The following is a 22,802-nucleotide window of genomic DNA, read 5'->3' on the forward strand; positions in this document are numbered from 1 at the left end:
AGCGTGGGGGAGGCTCGGGCGCTGCTGGGGCCTCCTCAGGTGCTGAGAGATGGCCGGGATCCCAGAGCCCACAGGCGGGGGCGAGCTGCTGGGAACCCAGCCTGTCGTGAGTGTCCCCAGGCCCCCGCACACCGGGATGCAAATAGCTCCAGGCCCACGCTGTCCCCAGGCTCCTGACAGCGAGGCTTGCTCCTCTTTCTTCTGCTCTCTTTTTTTAAAGGGAGCAAACTTCAGAGTAAGAGCTGGCAGTTCTGGAACTTCTCCTCCAAGGCAGGAGTATGGCGGTACGGGAGGCCCCACTGCAGGCTCCACCTGCTGGCTCCCTTTGGAGTGGCTGGGGTCCGAGAGGTGCGGGCTGGGAGCCCAGCGGGAGCTCACCCTGATACTGAGCCCTGGCCGGGGACTCCCAGGCCCAGGTCACCTCCTGCTCCAGGCCCCGGAGGCGACCGTGGCCGACATGCCCAGCAAGAGGGGAGGGTCATGGGCACCGTGCTGGGGGCGGAGGGAGAGGATAAGCAGTGCCTGAGCTAAGCAGGACACTCAGGAGAGGGGTTCCAGCAGGACCATCACCGAGAAGGAGCCGGCCCGGGGCACCCCAGGGAGGGGCAGGGCACGCAGAGGCGGGAGGCCAGACTTCCACACCAGGGGGTCAGAGGGAGCTGCGGACCCCACTCCTGCGGCCCGCGCCCTCCCACCAAAGTCTCTTCCGGGGGTTCCTAGAGTCCAACCCTGGCTCCTGCCCCTTCGCAGCCCCGCACAGTGACCTGTGCAAAGCCGGGGCCACGCCAGGCCTCAGCAGACAAGGACAAAGCGCTGACCGTGGCCAACAGCTGCCATGCTCTGGCGGCTGGGCTGTGTCCTCAGGAGGGAGGCGGCCCCGGAGCCTTGAGGACCAGGGGCTCCGGCGTGCGGGCTGCAGGGGCTCTCGGCGGCCTCGTGGGCAGCGGTTCCCGTGGCAACCGGCCCCCGCCGCCGGCTTCGGGAAGCGCGCCAGGCCCGCGGGAGGCGCCGCTGCCAGGCTTGGGGCCGGCCGTGCCCCCGCACTGGCGTCGGTTCCGGGCGCGAGCGGTGGGAGGACGCCCCGGGTGCGGGGAGGACAACCGGGGTGCGGGGAGGACGGGGGAGGCGCGGCCCCGGGGCGCACCGAGGTAACCACATCCAGCCAGGGCGCGGGCTCGTTCAGGAAGCTTCGCGCAGGCTCCCGCGCCGGGGCCGAGGCTGCCCGGAGCTGCTCTCAGAGCGAAGACAGCAGGAGGCCGGCAGCCAGGGGCAGCAGCGGCAGCAGCGAGGCCCCGGGGGCGCCGACGGCTGCCAGAGAAACACCGTGGTCAGGGGCTTCAGCGCCCGGGGCGCCCGCTGGCGCCGTGCCCCCCGCCCCCGTGTTACCCCCCCCCCTTGTTTTTACGTATTCATTCCTTTCAGAATTACAGCATTCTGCTCTCTGGGTGACACGTCTCCCTCGCTTAGAGTCTCCCCCCCAATGATTTGCTCGGGCACCAACACCCAGGGCGCCTTGGGGTCCCCAAGGATTGCGAGGCAAAGGGGGGAGCGGCCAGGTCCTCGGCTGTCCCCGCGGCCTACCTGCCCCTGAGCACCGCTGTGACTTCATCCCTTCCAGAGCGGCCACGTAGTCCGGCCCCAGCCAGTCCTGGTAGGTGGTCCTCTCGCCCACAGGCACGGCACGCACCGTGGCGTCCTTGAAGAGCAGGTCTCGGCCGTGGTAGCTGGAGGAGTCGAACATCTTGAACCCGTTCTTGTTGTGGTCGTCTCCAAACAGGTCCTGCAAGCACAGAGCACACCTGCTGACCACCGCGGCTCACACGCCGTCACGCCGTGGCCCCAAGAGAAGGCACCACTGACCAACGTCTCCTCAGAGAGGGCTGGGGTGGACACGGGTGCTGACACCCAGCGAGCCAGGTCGTGGGTGCAGAACTGAAGCGGAAGGGTTACAGGAAGGGACCCCCCCCAGGAGAGCGGATGCCTGTGCACCTTGCTGGGCGCGCTCAGCATCCCAGCCTTTCCTGAGATGCCTTCCCTGTTGGCTGCATGGGTGTCCTTTCCCACAAGCCCCAACAATTTCGCCTGTTCCATCACAGTGATAAAAGAGTGGACGAGTGGGGGAGGTCTTTACACCTCCTCCCTGGGGTCCCAAACGCAGTGCTGGGCTCCAGTCCCTGCAGAGACCCCTGGGGTTGAGTGTGCAATGGCTTTAGCCCGAATGAGAAAGTTCAACCGCCTGCGTATTAGGAATGAAGCCGCGTGGGGGGTAGGCGTGGCCTCTGTCAACTTGGAGAAGGAGCAGGGCGGCGGTCAGCGCTTGCCAGAGGACGCACGGATGCTCTTGATGGGCTGGTGGCAGCCGTCAGCCTTTTCCTCAAGAACAATACGCACCCACACAGGGCGCTTAGCCCCCTGGGGAAGCCCAGGGACCCAGGGCAAAGAACTGCTGGGACGGGGGACTCTGGGAAGGAGGTAAGAACACAGGTCATTTCAAGTTTAACGGGAGCTCTTGGAGAGCCAGCAGCGTCCGCTGTTCTGTGCTGCAGGTGGGTGGCAGGAGGGCACTTTCAGCCTAAATCAGTGTGAAAGAGTGTGTGTGTGTGTGTGTGTGAGAGAGAGAGAGAGAGAGAGAGAGAGAGAGAGAGAGAGACGGTGCTGAGGGGTTAGGAACCAGAGTTCAAATTCCAGATGTGTTCTGGAAGTGCAGTCATTGGGACCTGCTGATGGGCTGGATACAGAGTCGGGGAGAAGCCAGGAGTCCAATACGGCTCCTGAGGAAACGCAAAGACTGGGGTTGGCGTCGACCAGAGCAGGGGAGGCTGGGAGGAGTGAGAGCTTTGGACCTGACCAGTGAGCTGTCTGGTGGAAGTAGGGTGTCAGGCAGGCAGTTGTGCAGTGCGCGAGCTTGGGCTCCGACCAGGGCTGAGGTGCACAGGCAGGGCCCTTCTGTGAACGGAAGGTATTTGATGGCACAGAACTGGGTGGCATCAGCAAGGGAGAAGTTGTACACAGAGAGGAGGCTTGGGGCTGGAGCCTGGCTGCTCCAGCATGGACAGGGAGGTGAGGAGGGCGAAGCCAAAGGGACTGAAAGCAGTGGCCAGAGAGGTGGGGGAGGCAGGGGCAGAGTGCTTCCGGTGGGAGGAGGCCAAAACTGCTGGGAGAACGGAGGGACGACCGCTGCACCTAGCAAACTGCACTGCTGTGGCCTTGCGAAGGGCCTGTCCACCCCCGAGACCAGGAGAGGAGATGACGGACGAGCCGACTGCGCTCATTCTGCGAGGGAGTGGAATTATGGCTACAGGAGGATGAGAAACTGAGAGGAATAGTTCACTTTTTAAAAGTTCATAAAAATAACAGTTTTGGGCTGACACTGTGGCATAGCGGGTAAAGCGCCACCTGCAGTGCCAGCATCCTATATGGGCGCTGGTTTGATTCTGGGCTTCTCCACTTCCAATCCAGCTCCCTGCTATGGCCTGGGAAGGCAGCACAGGATGGCGCAAGTCCTTGGGGCTCTGCGTCCATTTGAGAGACATGGAAGAAGCTCTTGGTTCCTGGCTTTGGATTGGCCCAGCTCCAGCCATTGCAGCCATTTGGGGAGTGAACTGTCGGATGGAAGATCTCTGTTTCTCTCTCCCCTTCTCCCACGCCTCCGCCTCTGTAACTCTGCCTTTCAAATAAATCTTTATAAATAATTACCCACCTATTTGTACATTGGTGAGAATGGTGCAGTTGAAAAGGGAAAATGAATGATGTAGGGGATGGGGTGAGGGTTGCTGGAGGGACATCCCAAAGTGACAATCGCAGAGTTTCCCCCAGGCTGCTCTGGGGGCCCTGGTGCCCCTGTGCCCCGGGGCTGGCTCACCTGGGCCTTGTCCAGCAGTCCGTAAACGGTGAAGATGTTGGTGTCGGGCCGCACCATGACAGCATGGGACGGTATCTGGGCCAGGTTGCAGGCAGCGAACTGGTGCGCCTCTGCCCGCGCGCCGTTGGGGCACAGCAGCTCATAGTCCTGGCTCCTCAGATGGGCAGCCCACGGCTCGGGATTGTGGCCTGAGAGGACGGAGCAGGGGCGGTGTTCGGGGCTGCTGTGCTCCTGACCCTGGATCCATCTGCTCGGGTCCCCAGCGTGCTCTGTGGTCCCAGCACCTGCTCTCTTAGCAGCACAGGGAAGCCAGCCCTGCTGCGTTGTGAGCGAGGGCTGCCATGGGCAGGGCGTGGGCGCTCCTACTGAGTGATGTGCGCTTTACAACACTGCCCAACCCTCCTGGCCGTGGTGCGGGGCAGGCCCCACGGCCCCCAGGTGAGGGAATGGGGGCTGTTAAGCAGCCCCAGGCAGAGTCCCATCTGTGTGTTATACCCTTGGGCCTGACCTCAAACTGGAGGGGGCAGAACACCACGTGAGGGCCTTAGGGGCCGTTTTTCTGCTTGTCTGGTAGGTCTCTGTGGCGCCCAGGAATCTGCATTCTGAACCAGGTGATGCTGGGGCAGGTGGCTGGTCCCTGTGCTGCTTGTGCTTCACTCAGTACCCACCCTCGTCTCCTCTCCCAAAGGAGCTCCAGGTGGGTCCCAGTAGAGCCCACGATGATAGGGAAGCGAGCCTGTGGGCAGTGGGTGCCTCACCGCAGGTGAATCTCCTAAGGGGCTTCTCTGGCTCTACCCTTCTCTTCCCGGGGCCACCTGGCTGGGGTCCTGCACGAGGTGGGACTGGTGGCTTCGGCAGGAGTACGCAGAGCCCCTGACCTGGCCCTGGCTGGTCTTTGTGGGAGCTTGGGTAGTGGAGTGGCAACTTGGGTAGTGAGGGCTCCGGGCCTGGAGGTGCCAGCCCAGCCCACCACCTGCGTGACCTGAGGCAGAGGGCATCTGAGCCTTCCAGTACTGGCTTTTCCTGCATGGCTGGCTTCCCCCATCACTGTGGGCCACAGCTGGGCCCTTCTGGGCTGTGCCACTGGGAAGGGGGGTTGGGATGGAGTGGGGAAGGCTGGGGTTTCACAGCCTGGGCTGCAGGCAGAAGGTAGAAGCACCAGGTGCTGGGCCCAGCAGCGTCCTGTCCCCGGGCCAATGGGGTCCTCTGGCTGAGGGGCGGGGCCACCCTCCGGGAAGCCCAGCTCTGGCTGGACCTCAGGGTTTGCAGCACCGCATCTCCAGGCTCTTTTTCCCAGCTGGAGCCCAAGAAAGCTACTCCGGCTGAAGCACCACCTGCAGAACAGAACGCTCCGGGGGTGGGCCCTGCCTCCGTGTGGCTTGGGGCTGCAGAGTGACATCCCTGCGTGTGACAGTGAACCGCTCAGGACCTGACACCAGATGCTGATGTGCACCCGTGCCCGAGGCCTTGCTGCATCCCCACCCAGACACACCTGGCCCACTGACTCATCTGGGGCAGGCAGGAGTTTCCAAATGCAGTGAGTCCGAGTTTTTACCCTTCCAGTGGGTTAGGGACTGGAATCCTGGACCAGCAACGGCCTCCGTGCGTCCTGCACACCAGGCCTGTGGCTGGAGGTCTGTTCTGACCGTGTCTCCCGCTCCGCTCCTCCAGGTCCCCAGGATGCCCCAGGCAGGGCCTTCTTGACTCAGTTTCTCCAGCTGCCTCGTGGCCCCCAAACTTAGGGAATCCTGGTGCCTGGACAGTGCTGGGGGTGGGGTGCGGCCCCCTGACCCGGCTCACATACCATTCGTGTTGTCAAAGATGGTTGTGTGCTTGACGAAGGCCACGTCCCCTGCACCCTCCACCAGGCACCTGCCGCACACGGGGCAGGGCGGGAGTCAGGAGGGGGCCGGCCTCTGAGCAGACCCCGGCCCCAGGCCCCCTGGTGGCCCAGTACCTGAAGGCGCCACTGTCGCCATAGTACCGCTCCTGGCTGTTGCCCACGCACTTGTTGCGGCCCTGCTCGTCGCCCACGCAGAGCGCGCACAACGAGGAGGGGTACTTCTTGGGGTTGTTCACCGGCACGCAGCTGGCGTTGAAGAAGCGGCCCACCGCTGGGGGAGGGTGGGATGGGGGTGAGTGGCTGGGCCCGTGAGTCCCCACCCCCACCTCCGCTTGGCCTGGCCCTGGGGCTCCAGGCCACCCTCTGTCCTGCCTTCCATGGGAGGGGGCGCGTCCCCCTGGGAAGGGCGCAAGGACAGACAGGAGGCAGAGGTTGTCGCTATAGCCTCGGGGAGGAACTGTGGTCAGCCAGCCTGTGCTTGAGTTCCCTTGGGAACAGGGAGCTCACCACCTCATAAGCTATTGTCGCTGTCCCTGCGACCCCAGGGGCCGGCTGAGAAAAGCCTTTCCATTTCTTCTGAGTTACCAGTGGGGGACAGAAGGGTGTGGTCCCTCCCGGGCACATGGGTCCTGCCTGTTGTCCACCGCCTTCCCCTGCCACGAGGATTGCGTGAACACACGGATGGGGCTTTCCTTCTGTCCCCAGCCTAGCGCTCATGGGGACGCTTGGACACTTGGGTGGGCGCCCAGCTGCTTTCCCATAAGGCATCCAGGCACTGCCAGAGGCTGGGGACAGTCCCACCGTGCATGGTGACACAGCCAGGCACAGATCTATGCACACACCCAACCCCTGGGGCCAGGGCTGCTGGCCGCATTCCAGGGGTACGATGGGCTGTGGTCCACGGTGTCCCCCCTAGAACACCTGACACCCTGCCGGTCGCAGAGGTGGCCAAGCACACCCCCCACCTCCCCAGGGGCCGGCGCCCTGTCAGGAGCGCCTGTGCTGGGCCCTGGCTGCAGCAGCCCCGCGGAGGCGGTACCTGTGAGGACGTCGCAGTTCCTGGGCCGGATGTAGCCCCTGTGGATGAGGGCGCCCACCGGGACGTCCCAGCCGGCCGGGCTGCCGAAGCCGGAGTGGCAGGAGCGCTTCCCGCGCAGCTCGTCCACGGTGAAGGCGTAGGCGCTGTCTCGCTTCACCACGGCCACCACGAAGTACGAGTTACTCCTGTCGTCCGCTGGGGGAGACGGGCGCCATGAGCCGCCCCTCCCCTGCGACCAGGGCGGGGGCACAGCCCAGCCTGCCGCTGCCCTGCCCAGGGCGGGGAGCAGCCTGTGTGGCCCCCACTTCTCCCAGCAGCCCTCACCCGAAGGGATTCCTTTCTCTCCTTACACCCAGGAGGCACTTTCCTCACCTCCTGGGAGAAGCATTTCCCTCAACCCAGAGATTTCTCACATCCAGGTGGGAGGCACACAAGGCCCGGAGGTCACCACTTAGGGGACAAACCAGTAGGGGGTTTGGCCTGGTGTTCAGGACACCCTGGCCACGTCGGGGTGCCTGGGTTTGCTTCCCAGCTTCCTGCCGGTGCAGCCCCTGGGAGGCAGTGGCGATGGCCCCAGGAATTGGGGTCCTACCCACGTGGGAGATGTGGATTGGGTTCCTTGTTCCCAGCTTCATTCAGCCTGGCTCAGCCCCAAATAGAGGCATTCGGGGAGTGAACCAGTGGGTGGGAGCTCTCGCTGTCTCCCGCTAACCTCTTAGGTAAAATTAATTTTTTTTAAAGATTCATTTTACTTATTTGAAAGGCAGAGTTACAGAGAGGGAGAGACAGAGAACTCTTCCATCTGCTGGTCTTTACTTTCCCGAATGGCCACAATGGCCAGAGCTGGGCCAGAGTGGAGCCAGGACCCAAGAGCTTCATCCGGTTTCCCACGTGGGTGCAGGAGACCAAGGACTTGAGCTTTCCCTGGTGCATTAGCAGGGAGCTGGATCGGAAGAAGAGCAGCCAGGACTCGAGATGGGATGCCTGTGTGCAGGCAGCGGCTTTACCCTCTACCACAGCGCTAACCACAGCGCTGGCCCTTTAATTTTCTTTTTTTTTTAAGAGATAAACCAAAGCTCCTGCCCAGGCCTGAGAAGGTGTGCGCTGGCTGACCAGGGAACATCTGAGACCCCTTCCACAGGTCACGATGGGCAGGGCAGCACGAGGTTGGGGAGCCTCAGGCACGCAACGGTCTGCCAGCTTTGTGGCCTGGGTTGCAAGCTGAGTGCCTTAGGTATTTCTCTAAGGGTTATTTTGAAGGAAGACTTGGGGTGGGTGTTGCAGTACAGTGGGCCAGGCCACCACATGGGATGCCCACAGCCCATATGGAACTTTCTGGATTGAGTAGTGCCTCCACCTTCCCATCCAGGGAGAGCAGATGCATCCTGGGAGGCAGCAGGTGATGGCTCAAGTCCTTGGGCCCCTGCCAGTTATGTGAGAGACCCGGATGAAGCTCCTGGGTCCTGGCTTCAGGCTGTCCCAGCCTGAGCTGTTGCAGCCATTTGGGAGTGAACCAGCAGATGGAAGATCTCTGTCTCTCCTTTTCTGTCAGTCTGCCTCTCAAATACATAAAACGAAGAATATGTACCTGGACTATCTGCAAAGCCTGGCGTATTTACTCTGATTCCTTGGAGACATCTGCTGAACAGGTAGGGGACTGAGGCTGGGCCAGAGGGGCTGGCCTGGGGGCAGCACACAGAGGCATGGAGGGAGAGCTGGAGCTTCCAAAAATGGCTCAGGGGGCAAGCGTTTGCATTCATAACAATGTCAACACCAGAGCAGCATTGTGGCATGGCAGGTTAAGCCATGGCCTGCAGCTCTGCTGCCATCCCATATGAGCACCAGTTCAAGTCCTGGCTGCTCCACTTCCAAAGCATCTTCTTGCTAATGGTCTGGGAAAGCAGCAGATGACCCAAGTTCTTGGGCTCCTGCACTCAGCTGGAGACCCGGATGAGGCTTCTGGCTTTGGATTGGCTGTTGTGACCATTTAGGGAGTGAATTAGTAGATGGAAGATCAGAAGATCTCTGTCTCTCTCTCTGTAACTCTGCCTTTCAAATAAATAAAAATAAAATCTTAAAAAACAAAACAAAACAAAACAAAACAAAAAAAAAACCAAGGCCCACCCAGCCGAGGCCAGGCGCTGGCAGGGCACTCACCGGCGTACAGCTCCCCGGCGGCCGGTATCAGCCCATACATCTTCCCCGCCGTGTGAATGTCCTCCCCGTTTAGGGTCACAGCGTCGATGTGCCCAGCCTAAAGGGAACAGGAAGAACCACTGGGCTGGCGTGGGCCCCTCGGCGGCTCTGGGTGTCAGGATCTGATGGAGGGGCCGGCTCTGGTCTTGGCGGGGCCAGGATGAAGAGCAGAGTGCAGTGCAGCAGCGAGCGCCCCAGCATCCGGAGTCACCCTGCTTCCCCTCTCTCCAGGCCCTGGGTCTGTCTGTATCTGCATGTTGCTTGCGCTAGATTGTGATGGATGCAAGATCTCTTCCTAAGTGCAGGCTGCTATCAAAGAGGTTTAACACAGGCATCCCTCTTGTGGCTCAGTGGGTAAGCCGCCGCTTACGAAACCAGTTGTAGTCCCAGCTGCTCTGCCTCTGACCCAGCTCCCTGCTAATGCGCCTGGGAAGCCAGCAGATGGTGGCCCAAGTACTTGGGCCCCTGCCACCCACATGGGAGAGGTGGATGGAGTTCCTAACTCCTGGCTGTTGTGGCCATCTGGGTTATAATCCAGCAAATGGGAGATAGCTCTCTTTCTCACTGCCTCTTCCTCTCTGTCACTCTGCCTTTCAAATAAATACATAAATATCAAAAAACATTTAACATACAATGACCCAAGCCCACCCCGTCTTGTGCACAAGGGGAAACCGAGATTCAGAAAGGGGAAGGGAGTTGTCCAAGGCCAGGGGTCGGCCGCAGCGCCCTGCTCATTAAGGAGGCGGGGCTCCCTTGGAGAGGGCTGCTGCTCCCGGAGGGCCTTGCTGGCCCCATGTCAGTGGGCTTTGTGCAGGAGAGATGCCCCTCTCCTCCCAGGGCACAGGGGCCGGCGGGAAGGACCACCTGTGTGGTTGCAATCTGCCCACTTGACCCACCCTTCCTCCCCTCCCCGGGGGGGCACGGCTCCCACCTGGATCTGCTCCATGCAGTGCTGGGGGGACTCCGCCGAGACACACTGGATCTCCGGCTTGAGCCTCTGCCGGCTGAAGGCCACGGCCATGTCTCCACACTTCTGGATCTCGGGGGTGGACAGCACGCACCAGCGCAGGTATGGGGGCAGCCCTGTGGCGGTGGTGGGCGTGGGAGGCCGGCACATTCGTGGGAAGAACTTGGAGTCAGACCCAAGGGAAATTCTGGGCCTTTCTCTCATTGGCTGCGTGGTCAGGTTAAGTTATTTAAATACCTGATCTCTGCTTACACAGAGCGGGACTAAGTATCCGTCTCACCTGGCCTGGAGGCAGCCCGGCTGCCATGCACCTGACTCCGGGTCTGTGTCAGACAGGCACAGTGGGGCTGCAAGCAGGAAGCCCACTGACAAGCTACTGCACCAGTCCAGGCGAGAGGAACACGTGAGCCATGGCTGCAGCCGGGGTGGAGAGAGGGAGCAGTGAGAGGCAAAAGAGGGAGCACTGGCAGGAGTCGGTGGCCAACCTTTAAGACAGACCTGGACCCCAGCCCCGGGAGCACAGAGGGCGTCCACCTGCAGACACGCTTCCTCCCTACACCCCTGAAGAAGGGGTGAGGCGTGACAGGGTCCCATGGAGACAAGAGACCCCTGCTAACCTCCCCTGCCACCTCACCAGGGAGCCCTGCCATGCTACAGTCCATGTGGGTGGACGTGGGTGGACAAGTGCACTTACGGTTGGGGTCACAGAGCAGACCCTTCATGGCGTGCATGTACTCAGGGCCCAGCCAGGCCTCGTAGGTCTGTGTGGCGATGGGCACCAGCTCCAGCGTGGAGTCTTTGAACAGCAGGTTCTTCTGGCCATAGGCCTCTGAGCTGAACATCTGGAAGCTGCTGCCCTCGTGGCTGAACAGCCGCTGTGCCGAGGGGTGAGGGTGGGGGTTGCAGAGGGTGCCGCTGGTGCGCCGTTCCCTCCCCAGCTCAGCCGCCACCTGCTTCTCCCTGTGACCTCAGCCAGGTACCCATTCTCAGGGCCAGGGAGACCCCTCCTCCAGGGAGCCTCCCCGGGTCGGAGCTTGCCTTTCCCGTGCTCTCTTCCTCTGGGCCTCGCTCGAGCTCACTGGGCCCCGCCACAGTCAGCCACTCGGATGCCTGGCCCCTCTGGCCACCCTCCTCGCTGCCCTCCGCCCCTCACCAGCTTGGCTCCCCAGCTCGGGCTTGTTCCTCCAGGCCCTCCTGGTCTCAGCCCGGGAGTGACCACTTGGGGAGCTGTGTGTAGGGCGGTGGTGCGGGAGGCCCCAAACTCACCTGGCCCTCATTGAGAAGCCGGAAGATGAGGCCCGCATCGGTGTCGGCCCGGACCACCACGGCGTGGGCGGGCACCCGGGCCAGGTGGCAGCGCCGCCACTCGGTGACGCTGGCCCGGCTGCCGTCCCGGCACAGCAGCTCGAAGTCCCGTGACATCAGCATGTGGCCCCAGGAGGGCAGTGTTCTCCCTGGGAAGACGGAGCCGGGCTGAGCCGAGGGCGAGGGGCTGGCCGTCTGCACAGACTCCTACCTCTCACCAAGGTCTGTTAATAAACTGGACCCGAGGGAGGCCTCTGCCAACTAGACCCACAGGAGCGAAGTAAGAGCTGGGGAGGAGAGGGGGAGGCACCAGGAGTCCAGGCGAAGCTCACTGCTGCAGGGCAGGGTGGGACAGGGGCAGGGGCTGGGGCAGGGTGGGGACAAGCCCCACAGAATCTTCCTGGAACTGCGCTCTGGACAGCAAGAGGTTAACTCCCTGAAGCTTTACCTGCAGCCCTGCTGGCCACGGTTTGCTGTGTCTCCTGAAGGCCTTTCTCCTACTGTTGTTTCTGTTCACCTTTTCTAACCACTTTTTTTTTTTTTTAAATACTTCTATTTATTTATTTGGAAGGCAAAGTTACAGTGAGAGAGGACACACACACACACACACACACAATCTTCCCTCTGCTGGTTCACTACCCAAATGGCCACAACTGCTGGGACTAGGCCAGGCCCAAGCACTTGGCCATCCTCCACTGCTTTCCCAGGCGCATTAGCAGGGAGCTGGATCTGAAGTGGAGCTGCTGGGACTCGAACCGGTATGGATGCCAGCACTGCAGGTGGCTTTACCTGCTGTGTCACAGCACCGCCTCCTCTAACCATTTTTAATATGGTCAAGAACATAGTTGACAGGCAATTTTGTATCCTGTTTTTTCCCCCACTTCTCTCTATAAGGTGTTTTTCCACAGTACCAGAAGTTTTTGATACTCGTTAGTGTCTTAATAGAAAACAAGATCTGTTTGGAAGAGTGACTATTGACACCAAATAGGAATATTAAGAAGACTAAAGTTAATGGACTGTAACAAAACCACAATGGTCCTATGGAACAGTATTTTTATGCCAAAAATTTTTATTTTTTGTTTATTTGAAAGGCAGAGAGATGGAGAGAGAGAGAATGATCCAGACTGAAACCAGGAGCCCTGAACACAATCCAGGGCTCCCATGTGGGTGGCAGAGACCCAAATACTTGACCCATCACTACTGCTTCTCAGGGCACATGTTAGCAGGAAGCTGGACTTGAAAGTGGAGCTGAGCCTTGAACCCGGGCAGGCAGCCCAGGCAGCATCTTACCTCTGAGCCCCATGCCCACCCCCATTTGGATGACTTTTAAATTAAAACCCTCCATCAGGGAGTAGACGGGAAAGGATAATTTGTGGGGTCATGAAAATATTCACTCCCAAGCTATTTTAAAACAAAACTCCAAAAACAACAGCGTAAGCGTTTGGAAAACTCCATAAAGGTTGTTTGTAAAGGCTGCCTGGAAGTTCCTGGCACTCCTAACGGCTGGATGCAATGCTCTCCCCATCTCCTGCTCCCAACCTTTCTCTGTTTTTAAACAGCTGCACAGTCTCTAGGTAGACCCTGGGGTAGTGTGGCCCCGGTGAGGCCGATGCACCAGCCAGGCACTTCCACCTCCCGCCAGCTGGGGGCGACCACAGACCCTTCTGTCCATCCCACTCTTCGGCTCCTTTGGCATAAAAACCCTCTTTGGAAAAAATGACTTCCTTGGGTCTTGGTGATGGCCATTAAAGCCTTAAAAAAGCTGACTTAAACACAACACATCCTTACTCCTTTCACCTTCCAAATTCTCCTTGGCTCCACTCGTCTTGGGGCTCCACCCAGGCGTGCCTGCTTTCATAGGGCTGCCCTCTGGAGAGCTCTGCTAGCTTTCTCCTTCTCTAGGTCCCCTGCCTTCCTCTGTCTCGGATCTGTGCCCAGCGGGCCTTCATGCGAGAGTGCTGACTGCGAACACGGCGGACGTTCTGATTCGAAATGCACTGAGCAACAGCAAGACACTGGTTAGCAAGAAACCGCGCCGGTCAGACATCCCAGAACAGACCTGAGACAGAAGGCTGCCGGTGTCACTGGGGGAGAGGGGGGTGACGGGAGTGGGGCTGGCGCTGTGGTGTAGCAGGTAACACCAGCATCCCAGATGGGCACCAGTTCAAGTCCTGGATGCTCCACCTGTCCAGCTCCCTGCTAATGCTCCTGGGAAAGCAGTGGAAGATGCCCTAAGTATTTGGGCCCCACCACCAATATGGGAGACCTGGAAGAAGCTCCGGGTTCCTGGCTTTGGCCTGGCCCAGCCCAGGCCATTGAAGCCATTTGGAAAGTGAACCAGCAGGTGGAAGATCCCCCCCACCCTGCAATTCTGACTTTCAAGTATATAAAGAAGTAAATAAATCTATAGGAAGCAGGGCAGGAGTGAAGCTTTGGGGTGAAAGTCTGTCCCCACCAGCACCCCAACTGGTGTGGTTACACAACTCCATGTTTTTGGAAAAACGCACAGAATTGTACTTCAAAAAAGAGTGTATTTTGCAGCATGTAAATGATATCTAGTTTAAAAAAAGAAATGATCTTCAGGCAGATCCAAATTCAGGGACAGGCTATAAAATAACTGGCCTGACTCTTGAAAAACATCAGTGTCATACAAAACATGGAGCAACTAGAAACTGCTGTGAGATAAGGGGAAACGAAGGCGCTCCAACAATGACAGACCGTGCGCCACCACAGGTGAGGCCACAGGTGAATCCCGGCCACGGGGGACAGCCTGGGACAAGTGGTGAGCCTGCAACATCGCCGGGAGATTGGGCCACACGGCCAGCATTACAGCTTCTGAACTCGACTGTGGCCAGGCACACATCTCCGGGAAGTTTTCACGGTGGAAGAAGCAGGCAGAGGCCGGCTTGAATGTGCCAGCGTGCACGTATATACACACACACGTATACACACACACACGCACACAGGGATTGGAAGGGGCAGCCAGTTATGTTGCTGCCTGCAACCCCGGCATCCCATGTGAGTGCTGGTCCCTGCTGCTCCACTTCCAATCCATCTCCCTGCTGATGCACCTGGGGGAGCAGCAGACGCTGGCCCAAGTGCCTGGGTCCCTGCCACCCACATGGGAGACCTCGATGAAGCTCCTGGCTTCCGCCTGGCCCAGACCCAGCTCTTGTGGTCATTTGAGGAGTGAAATGGTGGGTGGAAGATCTCTCTGTCTTTCCTTATCTCTCTAACTCTGCCTTTCAGATAAACAATACATCTTAAACAATAAATGAATATAAGAACAGACAGCATGTAATCTGCTCTTAGAACTTTTCCAAAACTCGGCTTTCAAACGTAAATTGGATCCATCCAAGGGACCCACACATTGCCAACCTAGTGGCCTCTTGTGCGGGGGCACAAGGAGTGGCTTCTTCAGGGGAGCAAGGTGCCCGGGGGACAGTGGATGAGGCCTCGTGCAAACTCTTTTGAATGGTAGATGCCAGTCTGAGGGGAGGGGGAGCCAGAGCAGCGGCGTCTGGCCCTCTGCCCTCACAGCGCTGGGGACCCTGTGGGCGGGCGAGACCCGCCTCTCCCTTGTTGCAGATGGGAGCGCGAAGGTCCTGGGGCACTGGGACCTCCTCAAGAGCAGCCCTGCACTCCAGCACCCACTCCCCGCTGCCTCTGGGGACCGCGAGCCTGGGTGGCCCTGGCCTGAGCCGCCCACTCACCATCCGTGTTCTCCAGCACCGTGCTGTGCTTCACAAAGGCCACGTCCCCAGCGCCTTCTGCCAGGCACCTGCAGAGGAGAAGCCGTGCTGCGGAGCCTGCCTGTGTGCCGGCCCGGGAGCACAGGCCCCACAGCCGTGGCCCCCCCGCTCGCTGGCTGTGTGGGCCCTTCCTAGCCTCCCCCCATCACAGCAGCCTGGTCTCCGGGGAGTTCTGAAGATGACAGCGCCCAGGCAGGGGTTGCACCTTCCTTATTCTCACTGCCCCCTGTGGGAGGGAGTGGGGGCCTGCTCAGGATCCTCCCTGGTGGGGTGGGGGCGAGCTCTGAGGGCTGGGAGAGAGGGGGAGAACCGCGGTGGCCTGGACACTGGAGAGGGGGCCGGCCAGGGTCTCCCACTTGGAGGTGCTGTATCAGAACCCGCAGCCCCACCCCTACTCTGGGGCAAGCTGTGGGTCGGGCATATTCCATCCGGGAGCGGCCCTCCCCTGCCTCACCCCCGGGCCTGCCGATCTGCGCCGGGGACAGGGGACCTGCGGCCGCCGCCTGTAGGGCCGGTGTGCTTTGCTCCCTCTGTGCCCGCGCCTCTCAATCCACCAAGCCTGCTGACTCTGAGCAGGCCCAGCCTGGCACACTCCCCGGCTCCTCTGGAAGCTCCCCAGGGCACTGAATAGAGGCTCTTTGTGCGCCCTGCAGGGCCCCCCTCCCACGGCCCCCTCACCGGAAGGCCCCGCTGTAGTCGTAGTACCGCTCCAGGGGGCTCTTGTCACACACGCCTTCCCCGGAGGTGTCGCCCCGGCAGAGGCGACAGAGGGACTCGGAGTATCTGGTCTCTCCTGCCCCAGGGACGCAGCTGCCCCCGAAGTACTCGCTGACCGCTGCGGGGGGAGACAGAGGTCACTCGGCGGCCCCGCCCCCCGGGGGACCCCGCCGGGGCTCCCCTAAAAGTCTTTTCAGACCGCGCCACCCGAGGAGCCAGGCGCCTTGGGAGGGAGTGCTGCGGAGAGGCGGCCCACTCGCAAACGCTGCCGCGCGGGGCTGCAGTTCCAGCGCAGCCACGTGGAGGGTGACCGAAGGCGCGACTTCCCGAGCGACCTCTCAGAGCCCAGGCGGGGCAGCAGCCCTGCGGCCCGGGTCAGGATCCGCGGCCGGTGCCCAGGCCCCTGTCCGCCCCTCGGCAAATACTTGCGCTGAGCTGAGGGCGGATGTCCCGCTGCCTCCGAGACAGGCGCCCCTGCACCCCCAGCGGGCCTCGCTATTCCCTGGCCAGCCCCCTTCTTGGTGTGTCCCCTGTGTCCCTCCAGAGGGCAGCTACCACATAAGTCCGGTGAGTGGCCGAGCCAGGGCTCCCACCTGGGCTTGTGTGGCTGCCGCAGCTGGCCGGGCTGTGAGCCACTTGGGAGATTTTGGGGGTGGGTCAGAAGCTGGTCAGTGTCTCCAACCCTGGAAAGCCGGGGACCTGCCTCCTGACACCGTGACCTGCTCCAGGCCCATCAGGGGCGGCCACTCCTTCGTGGCTCACCCGCCTGGCCCTCTGTGGATTGGGTCTCATGCCCCTGGGATGAGCGAGCAGGAGCCGTGCCCTGGAGGGGACGGGTTAGCCAGAAGCCCAGGTGCAGCCGTACAGGGCTGGCCGGGGGTGCAGAGGGTGTGAGTCCACTGACCACGTGTGAGGGGGGGGCCCTGGAGGAGGCGGGGCTATATCTCACTTTAAAGGGGCCGCGGGGTGGCAGTGAGGACGGAGGGGCTGCCCCTGGTGTGATGTGGTGAGTGTGAGCAGAGAAAGGCGGCAGTCAGGAGACCCTCCGGCCCGGCGCCCCACCTTTGAGCACGTCACAGCCCATCACTGAGAGGCGGCCGCTGTCCACCAGGTAGCCCACAGGCACGTTCCAGCCCACCGTGCGGTTGATGCCCGTGTGGCAGGACTTCACGCCTCTCAGGGTGTTGATGGTCACGTTGGAGCTCCTCCTGACCACGGCCACGGCGTAGTAGGAGGTGCCCACCTCTAGGAGCAGAGAGGAGGAGTCCTGAGGGAGGCCGCCCTGCCCCCGCTGCCCAGACGGAGTTGGGAGGTGTGTGTGTGTGTGTGTGTGCACAGCTGGTGCTTCACTGGGTCTGTGGCTGTGCGTGGCGGCGCTCTGTGTTTGCAGAGAGAGCAGGAGCAGCCAGCGTGTCATTTGCTTTCCGAAGGCCTAGGTGCTCGGAGAACTTGGAGGAATTGGGGGTGGCGGGGAGGGTGGGGAGCAGGGCAGGTGACTTCCTGGTGCTGTGGGCACAGTGGAGTGAGTACGAGGGAGAAACAGAGCTGGAGACAGAAGTAGCAGTGTGGCCCCACGTCACTCAAGAGCCCGAATGGCTGGGCTCTACAGTCTTGCAAAAGACTGCCCTGGGCTGAGCGTGGCCCAGAGGGGTGCCCACAAGACGCACCATGCCTATCCTGGGGTGCCTATGAGCAGAAGGAAGTGGGGTTCTGGAGCTGTCACCGTGGTGCGGCAGGTTAAGCTGCTGCCTGTGACACTGGTGTCGGACATCAAGTGCTGGCCCGAGTCCCAGCTGCTCCACTCCTGACCCAGCTCCCTGCAGAGGCGCCTGGGAAGGCAGCAGAAGATGACCCAAGTGCTTGGGCCCCTGTACCCACGTAGGAGACTGGGATGGAGCTCCTGGCTCCTGGCTTCGTTCTGGCCCAGCCCTGGCTGTTGTAGCCATTTGGTAGTGAGTGAACCTGCAGATGGAAGATCTCTCTGCCTGTAACTCTGCCTTTTAATAACTAAATCTTGAGCGAGAACAAGAGAGCGAACGAGAGAGAGGTCTTTAGAGGATTTGTGTAGCTGGGACTTGGGGACTGTGGGGTAGATAGGGCCGATGACCAGCTCAGGGGCTGTGCCAGGGCAGCCAGGGCGGGGGGAGCTGCCCCCTGAGGCTGACCCCTACCCCGCCCCCCCCACCCCGCCCTCGTACCTTGGTCGTACACCTCGCCCACCACGGGCTTCAGGCCGTGTTCCTTCCCCGCTTCATAAATGGCTCCTCCGTCCAGAGTGATGGCGTCGGCCTCGTGGGCCTGGCAAGAAACCACTGGTCAGCCCGTTCCTGCCCCCCGAGTGGGGACTCGGCGACAGCCAGCATGGGCCCAGGGCCCCCAAGGAGCCTGGCGGTCCTGGCGGTCCTCCTTGTGGGCTCAGGCTGCAGCCGCTCCCCACGCGCCAGGCCAAGGCCTCACCTTTTACTGACTGTGCCATTTGAAACGATCACCGATCGACTTTATAGGAGTCTTAGCAGGCATGTGGGGGCTCTTCAACAAGTGCCCAGAGGAATGGACTGAAAAGGCAGAGCGTACTTCCCACCAGCTGTTTGGAATGCGCCTGTGCTTGGTTCACACCAGAGGCAGGGGGAGGTGAGGCTCCCACGGTCCTGTTCCCAGCCCCCCGCCCCTGATGAACTCGGTTTGTGTTCTGTCCAAGATGGCCTGTGTAGACAGAATCCCATAAAGGCCCTCTTTATTTATTTAAGATTTTATTTTATTTACTTGAAAGAGTTACGGTGAGAAGAGAGGGGAGGGAGGGAGAGAGAGAATCTTACAACCCATGGTTCACTCTCCAAATGGCCAAATGGCTCCAGTGGACTGGACCAGGCCAAATCCAGGAGCCTGGAACTCCATCTGGGTCTCCCACATGAGCACAGGGGCCCAAGCACTCAGGCCATCTTCCACTGCCCTCCCAGGTGCAGTAGCAGGGAGCTGGCTTGGAAGTGGAGCAGCCAGGAGTTGACGCAGTGCCCGAATGGGATGCTGGCGGTGCACGTGGCCGTCATGGAGCCCACGGGCCTTCAGTTCAAGGGGCAAGTGTTTGCTGCAGTGCTACTCGGGATGCCTGCATCCCGTAAGGATGCCTGGGTTCAAGTCCCTACGCCACTCCAGATTCCTGTTGCCGGCCAATGTCTGGGAGGCAGCAGGTGATGGCTCCCTGCCACACACATACGGGAGACCCGGATGGAGTTCTTGGCTCCCAGGCTTGGTATGCCCAGCCCTGGCCATTGCAGACATTTGGGGAGGGAACTGGCAGATGGGAGACCTGTGTGTCTAAAATAAACAAAATACAAAAAGGAATTCTAGTTCAGTGTAAGTGGTTTCTGCCCTCACAGTGGGGCCTGATTGTGTTAGGTCTTGGGGGCGCATCAGGGGCCTCCTCCTCCTGCCCTGGGGCTGGTCCTCCTGTCCCCTCTGAAGACCTCCCGTGCCAGTTTCCCGAATCTCCTGACTTGCTCCCCCCCCCCCCCCCGCCAGGACCGCTGGCTCCCCCGTCCCAGAACCCCCCAGCACTTGTTCTGGGAAGCCGGGGCAGGGTGTCTCGGAGGTCCGGGCCCCCCTGGCGGGGTGGGCGGGGTCCCCCTCCCGCAGCACGCGGCAGGAAACGCGGTGAATGAGCCTGTTGTGCACCCGCTCCTGACTCAGAGCCCGCTGCGCCAGGCGGGGGCGGCGGCGAGGACTCACCGCGATGAGCTGGACGCAGTGGTCGGCCGAGGTGCCCTGCACGCACAGCAGGGCCGGCTGGAGGCCGGCTTCGCGGAAGGCCCGGCTCATGTCCTCGCACTTCTGCTGCTCGGGCTCGGACGCGGTGCACCACCGCACCTCCACGCTGCCGAGTGCTGCGGGCGCGGGGACAGGGGGGACGGTGAGGCAGCCGGGGACCCAGCGACTCCCGCACCTCCAGGGGCCCCCAGGGGCGCGTCCTGCGGAGTGGGAGGCACTGAGGGTTTCTGAGCCCAGCCCTGTGGCCAGGGAGGGACCCAGCCCTTGGCACATGGAGGCCGCCTGCCCCACGCGCCTGGAGCAGTGGCCTGTGTCTGGGCTGGCTCCGGTCCCTCTCTCTGCAGCGTCCCCTGGCCGTCCCCACCAGCCAGGACGGGAGAGCAGGATGAGGGGGTTGGGGTGGGCTGTCAGGGGGCGCGGAGGGCGCCGTGGGAGGAGCGCGCAGGCTGGGCTCAGGCTCCCGCCCCGCCTGGCACCCCGGAGAGCCGGGCTGCTCGCCCTGCAGCTACTCCAGGCCCCCTGCCCGAGGCGGCAACCGCAAAGGCGGGAGCCGGTGTTGCGGGTTCCCGGCCCTGTGAATCGCATCCCTGCAGGCCTCCCAAGCCCGCACTCCCCCGGCTGCCTCGGTCTCCCGGTCTCCCGTATGCGAGCATCTGCGAGGCTCTCCTCGCCGAACCCCTACGTCCCCGCCCTACGCCCATCAAGAGCTCCCCCCACCCTGGGACCCTTCCCGACACCGCTCCTTGACGCGTCCAAAGCTTCGTTTTTGCAAGGCCAGGCTCAAGGCCGCCTCCTCCAAGAAGCCCTCCAGTCCCCGCCACCATCCTCGCTGGACGCCTTCGCTTCGCGCCTTGGCTCTCTGCCCCTGCCCTGAGGACGCGGGCTCAGGACCCCCGGGACCCTGCTCTCACGGCCGGGCGGCGGGGTCTCACCGGTGCGCAGGGCCAGGAAGATCCACACAGCAGCGCTTCGGCACCGCATGGCGCAGTCCAGGGGGTCGGACTGGGTCTGAGTCCGAGTGCGAGTGCGAACGAGTGAGCGGCGGCCCGGGCTTCCTGTTTCCTCGCAGGGGCCCGCAGCTACTTAAGCGCTGTCCGGGCGGGCCTGGCGGCGTCCACGCCCCTGGGCACAGTCCCCAGCCTGGACTGGACACCTGGGCTGACCCGGCTGGCCTTGACTTTCGCTCTGGCGCCCCCTGGTGGAGCCTCGGCAGGCGTGGGGGTCCCGCGGTGGCTGCCGGCGCATTCCTAGTGGGTAGGCAGAGCGTCCCAAATGTCCCGTCGACTGGGGAGGGGGAAGGGGCCGCAATCCGAGGTCTGAGCTGGAGGGATGCGCAAAGGCCGCCCAGTGCAGCCACCGGCCTCCCTCGAGCCCAGGTGGAGCCAGGTGAGCTGGCGGGCCGCGGGAACGCACCGTGCAGGCGACAGCCTCGCCTTGGGTCTAGAGAGGGCCAGCGACTTGCCCCGGGTCACCCACTGGGTCAGCAGCCGGGCTGGAACCAGACGCCCGGTGCCCAGCTGAGCTGGGGCCTTCCAGCATGCTTTGGATCATGGGCAGCCTGAGCCCGGCTCTGCCATTTCTGGGGCACAGATGTACCTGGGGGTGTCGGAGGAGCTCTCTCTCTCTTTGTTTTTTAAAGAGATTACTTTCTTACCCCTGTTGCTGACCGGCGGCACGCCGATCTCGTGTTGAGAACGGGGCGGACGGAGTGAGCCAGTTTGGGGAGGGGAAGCTCTGGCGTCTTCCAGAGCTCGACACAGGGGCCAGCACGCGGAGCGCGAGTCCCAGCATGAGCCCTGGGGTGCCGCAGGTTATCCAGCACCGTTAGCGTTAGCGGGCTCTGCTGCAGCCAGGTGGGTGCGTGGGAAGCGCTCAGGGTCTGGCCCCGTGGGCTGCAGCGGCGTGCCCGGCCAGGGCGGAGGCTCGGGCTGGACGCTGAGGTCCCAGAGGCTGGGGGAGTGCGCCAGCGCCCCCTGTTCCACCGCGTGTGGAACAGAGCCCTCACCACGGGGCGTTACTGCTCATAAGCGAACGGAGACGAGGGTGGAGGATGGAGGGTCTCTCTCAGGCTGTCAGCGAGGACAGGGCTTGTTTCCAGGGAGTTCAGGGCCAAGAGTAAGTTTTTATTCAAGAGGGGAGATTCGCTCACATAGCCAAGAGTATGAACAGCCCAGGACGGGGACTGAAGACACAGAGCGGGGAGGAGCAGGCACGGTGGCTCGCGGCTCACGTCAGAGTGCCTGGTTCAAGGTGCCTGGTTCAAGGGCTGGCTCCTCTGCTTCTGGTCCAACGTCCTGCAAATGCCCCTAGCAAAGCAGCAGAGGATGGCCCAAGTGCTTGGGCCCCTGCCAGCCATGTGGGAGACCCGGATGGAGTTCTAGGTTCCTGGCCTGGCCTGGCCCAGTCCTGGCTGTTTGCAGGCATTTGGAGAGTGAACCAGCAGATGGAAGATTTTCCTTTTTCTGTCTCTCTTTCTTTCTAATAAATAAACTTAAAAAAGGAAGATATAGCAGAAGTGTGTTGGGGGGGCTCCCTGGAGAGGTGAGAAGCCGTCGGGAGGGGCAGAGAGGTTGACGGGGAAGGAGAGGCGGCGTGTCTGTCCTGAGGCTGGGACCAGGCAGGACCGGCGAGGGCTCCGGCCGGGCCCCTCAACCCTGCGCTCCGTTTCTTACATCGGTGATGGAACCGTGGGTGTTCCTTTTCCTTGAGGTTTCCTTGCGGTGGATTTTCAGGTGGAGAAGAGGATCCTAAAGGTTCAGAGCTGACAGGAGGCGAGCGAGCTTGACAGCTACGGAGGCACCTGCAGCGGTTTCGCGGGCCTGGGGGTTGAAGCCGAGCCGGGAGCAGTGCGGCTGAGCTGGGGTGAGGCAGCCCCCCCCACCCCCGCACACTATATCTGGCTCTGTCAGCGAGGCCAGCAGGGAAGTTATTTATACCCCAGCTCCTTCCAGGCAGCCTTTCAGCTTAGAATGAAAACACACATGCGCAAGGAAGAGAAACCGATGCAAAAAGAGAAAACCACAGAGGGGCTCAGGAAGGGAGGCGATTGTGGCAGGAATCAGAAAGGAAAGGACCATAATTAGACAAAAACTTGGCCGCCTTTTATCCCCTCCCACTCCTCCTCCACCCGCTCCCTCCCACCATAGCAGCTGGGCCTTTCCCACACCACCCGCCATGGGCAGGTGCACCAGCACAGGAGCACCTGCCCTGGGTGCTTTGCCAGGCAGCAGAACCAAGGAGAGGTGGCCCCTGTCCTGAGCCACCAGACCAGGTGGACGTGGCCCGGGAAGCAGACGCTCAGGGTTGAGTGGGCACCCGACAAACACTGCAGGTGTCAGGCATCAGGGGCTCCAGGA

General features: G+C 61.7%; 1 protein-coding gene across 1 annotated transcript; it reads right to left on the minus strand.

Moving 5' to 3' along the window:
- Positions 1-1,222: 1,222 nt before the first annotated feature.
- On the minus strand, positions 1,223-20,520 carry MELTF (melanotransferrin). The gene is made up of 16 exons (XM_062209705.1): positions 20,379-20,520; positions 19,408-19,562; positions 17,880-17,979; positions 16,744-16,926; positions 15,643-15,799; positions 14,926-14,993; positions 11,174-11,361; positions 10,602-10,782; positions 9,872-10,023; positions 8,902-8,998; positions 6,745-6,939; positions 5,820-5,976; positions 5,667-5,734; positions 3,863-4,050; positions 1,582-1,780; positions 1,223-1,308 (listed from the first exon to the last, which is right to left on the minus strand). Exons 1-16 carry the CDS (start codon positions 20,425-20,427, stop codon positions 1,235-1,237), a joined length of 2,211 nt encoding a protein of 736 aa, XP_062065689.1. The 5' UTR covers positions 20,428-20,520; the 3' UTR covers positions 1,223-1,234.
- Between the last annotated feature and the right edge of the window lie 2,282 nt (positions 20,521-22,802).

The sequence above is a fragment of the Lepus europaeus genome, chromosome 2, assembly GCF_033115175.1.
Source record: "Lepus europaeus isolate LE1 chromosome 2, mLepTim1.pri, whole genome shotgun sequence".
NCBI lineage: Eukaryota > Metazoa > Chordata > Mammalia > Lagomorpha > Leporidae > Lepus > Lepus europaeus.

Coding starts and splice junctions, on each gene's coding strand:
- MELTF (XM_062209705.1), bottom strand. CDS start 20,427: ATGCGGTGCCGAAGCGCTGCTGTGTGGATCTTCCTGGCCCTGCGCACC. Junction 16,927..17,879: donor GGGCGAGGTGTACGACCAAG/GTACGAGGGCGG, acceptor CTCTGCTCCTAG/AGGTGGGCACCTCCTACTAC. Junction 15,800..16,743: donor GGGCTGTGACGTGCTCAAAG/GTGGGGCGCCGG, acceptor CTCCCCCCGCAG/CGGTCAGCGAGTACTTCGGG.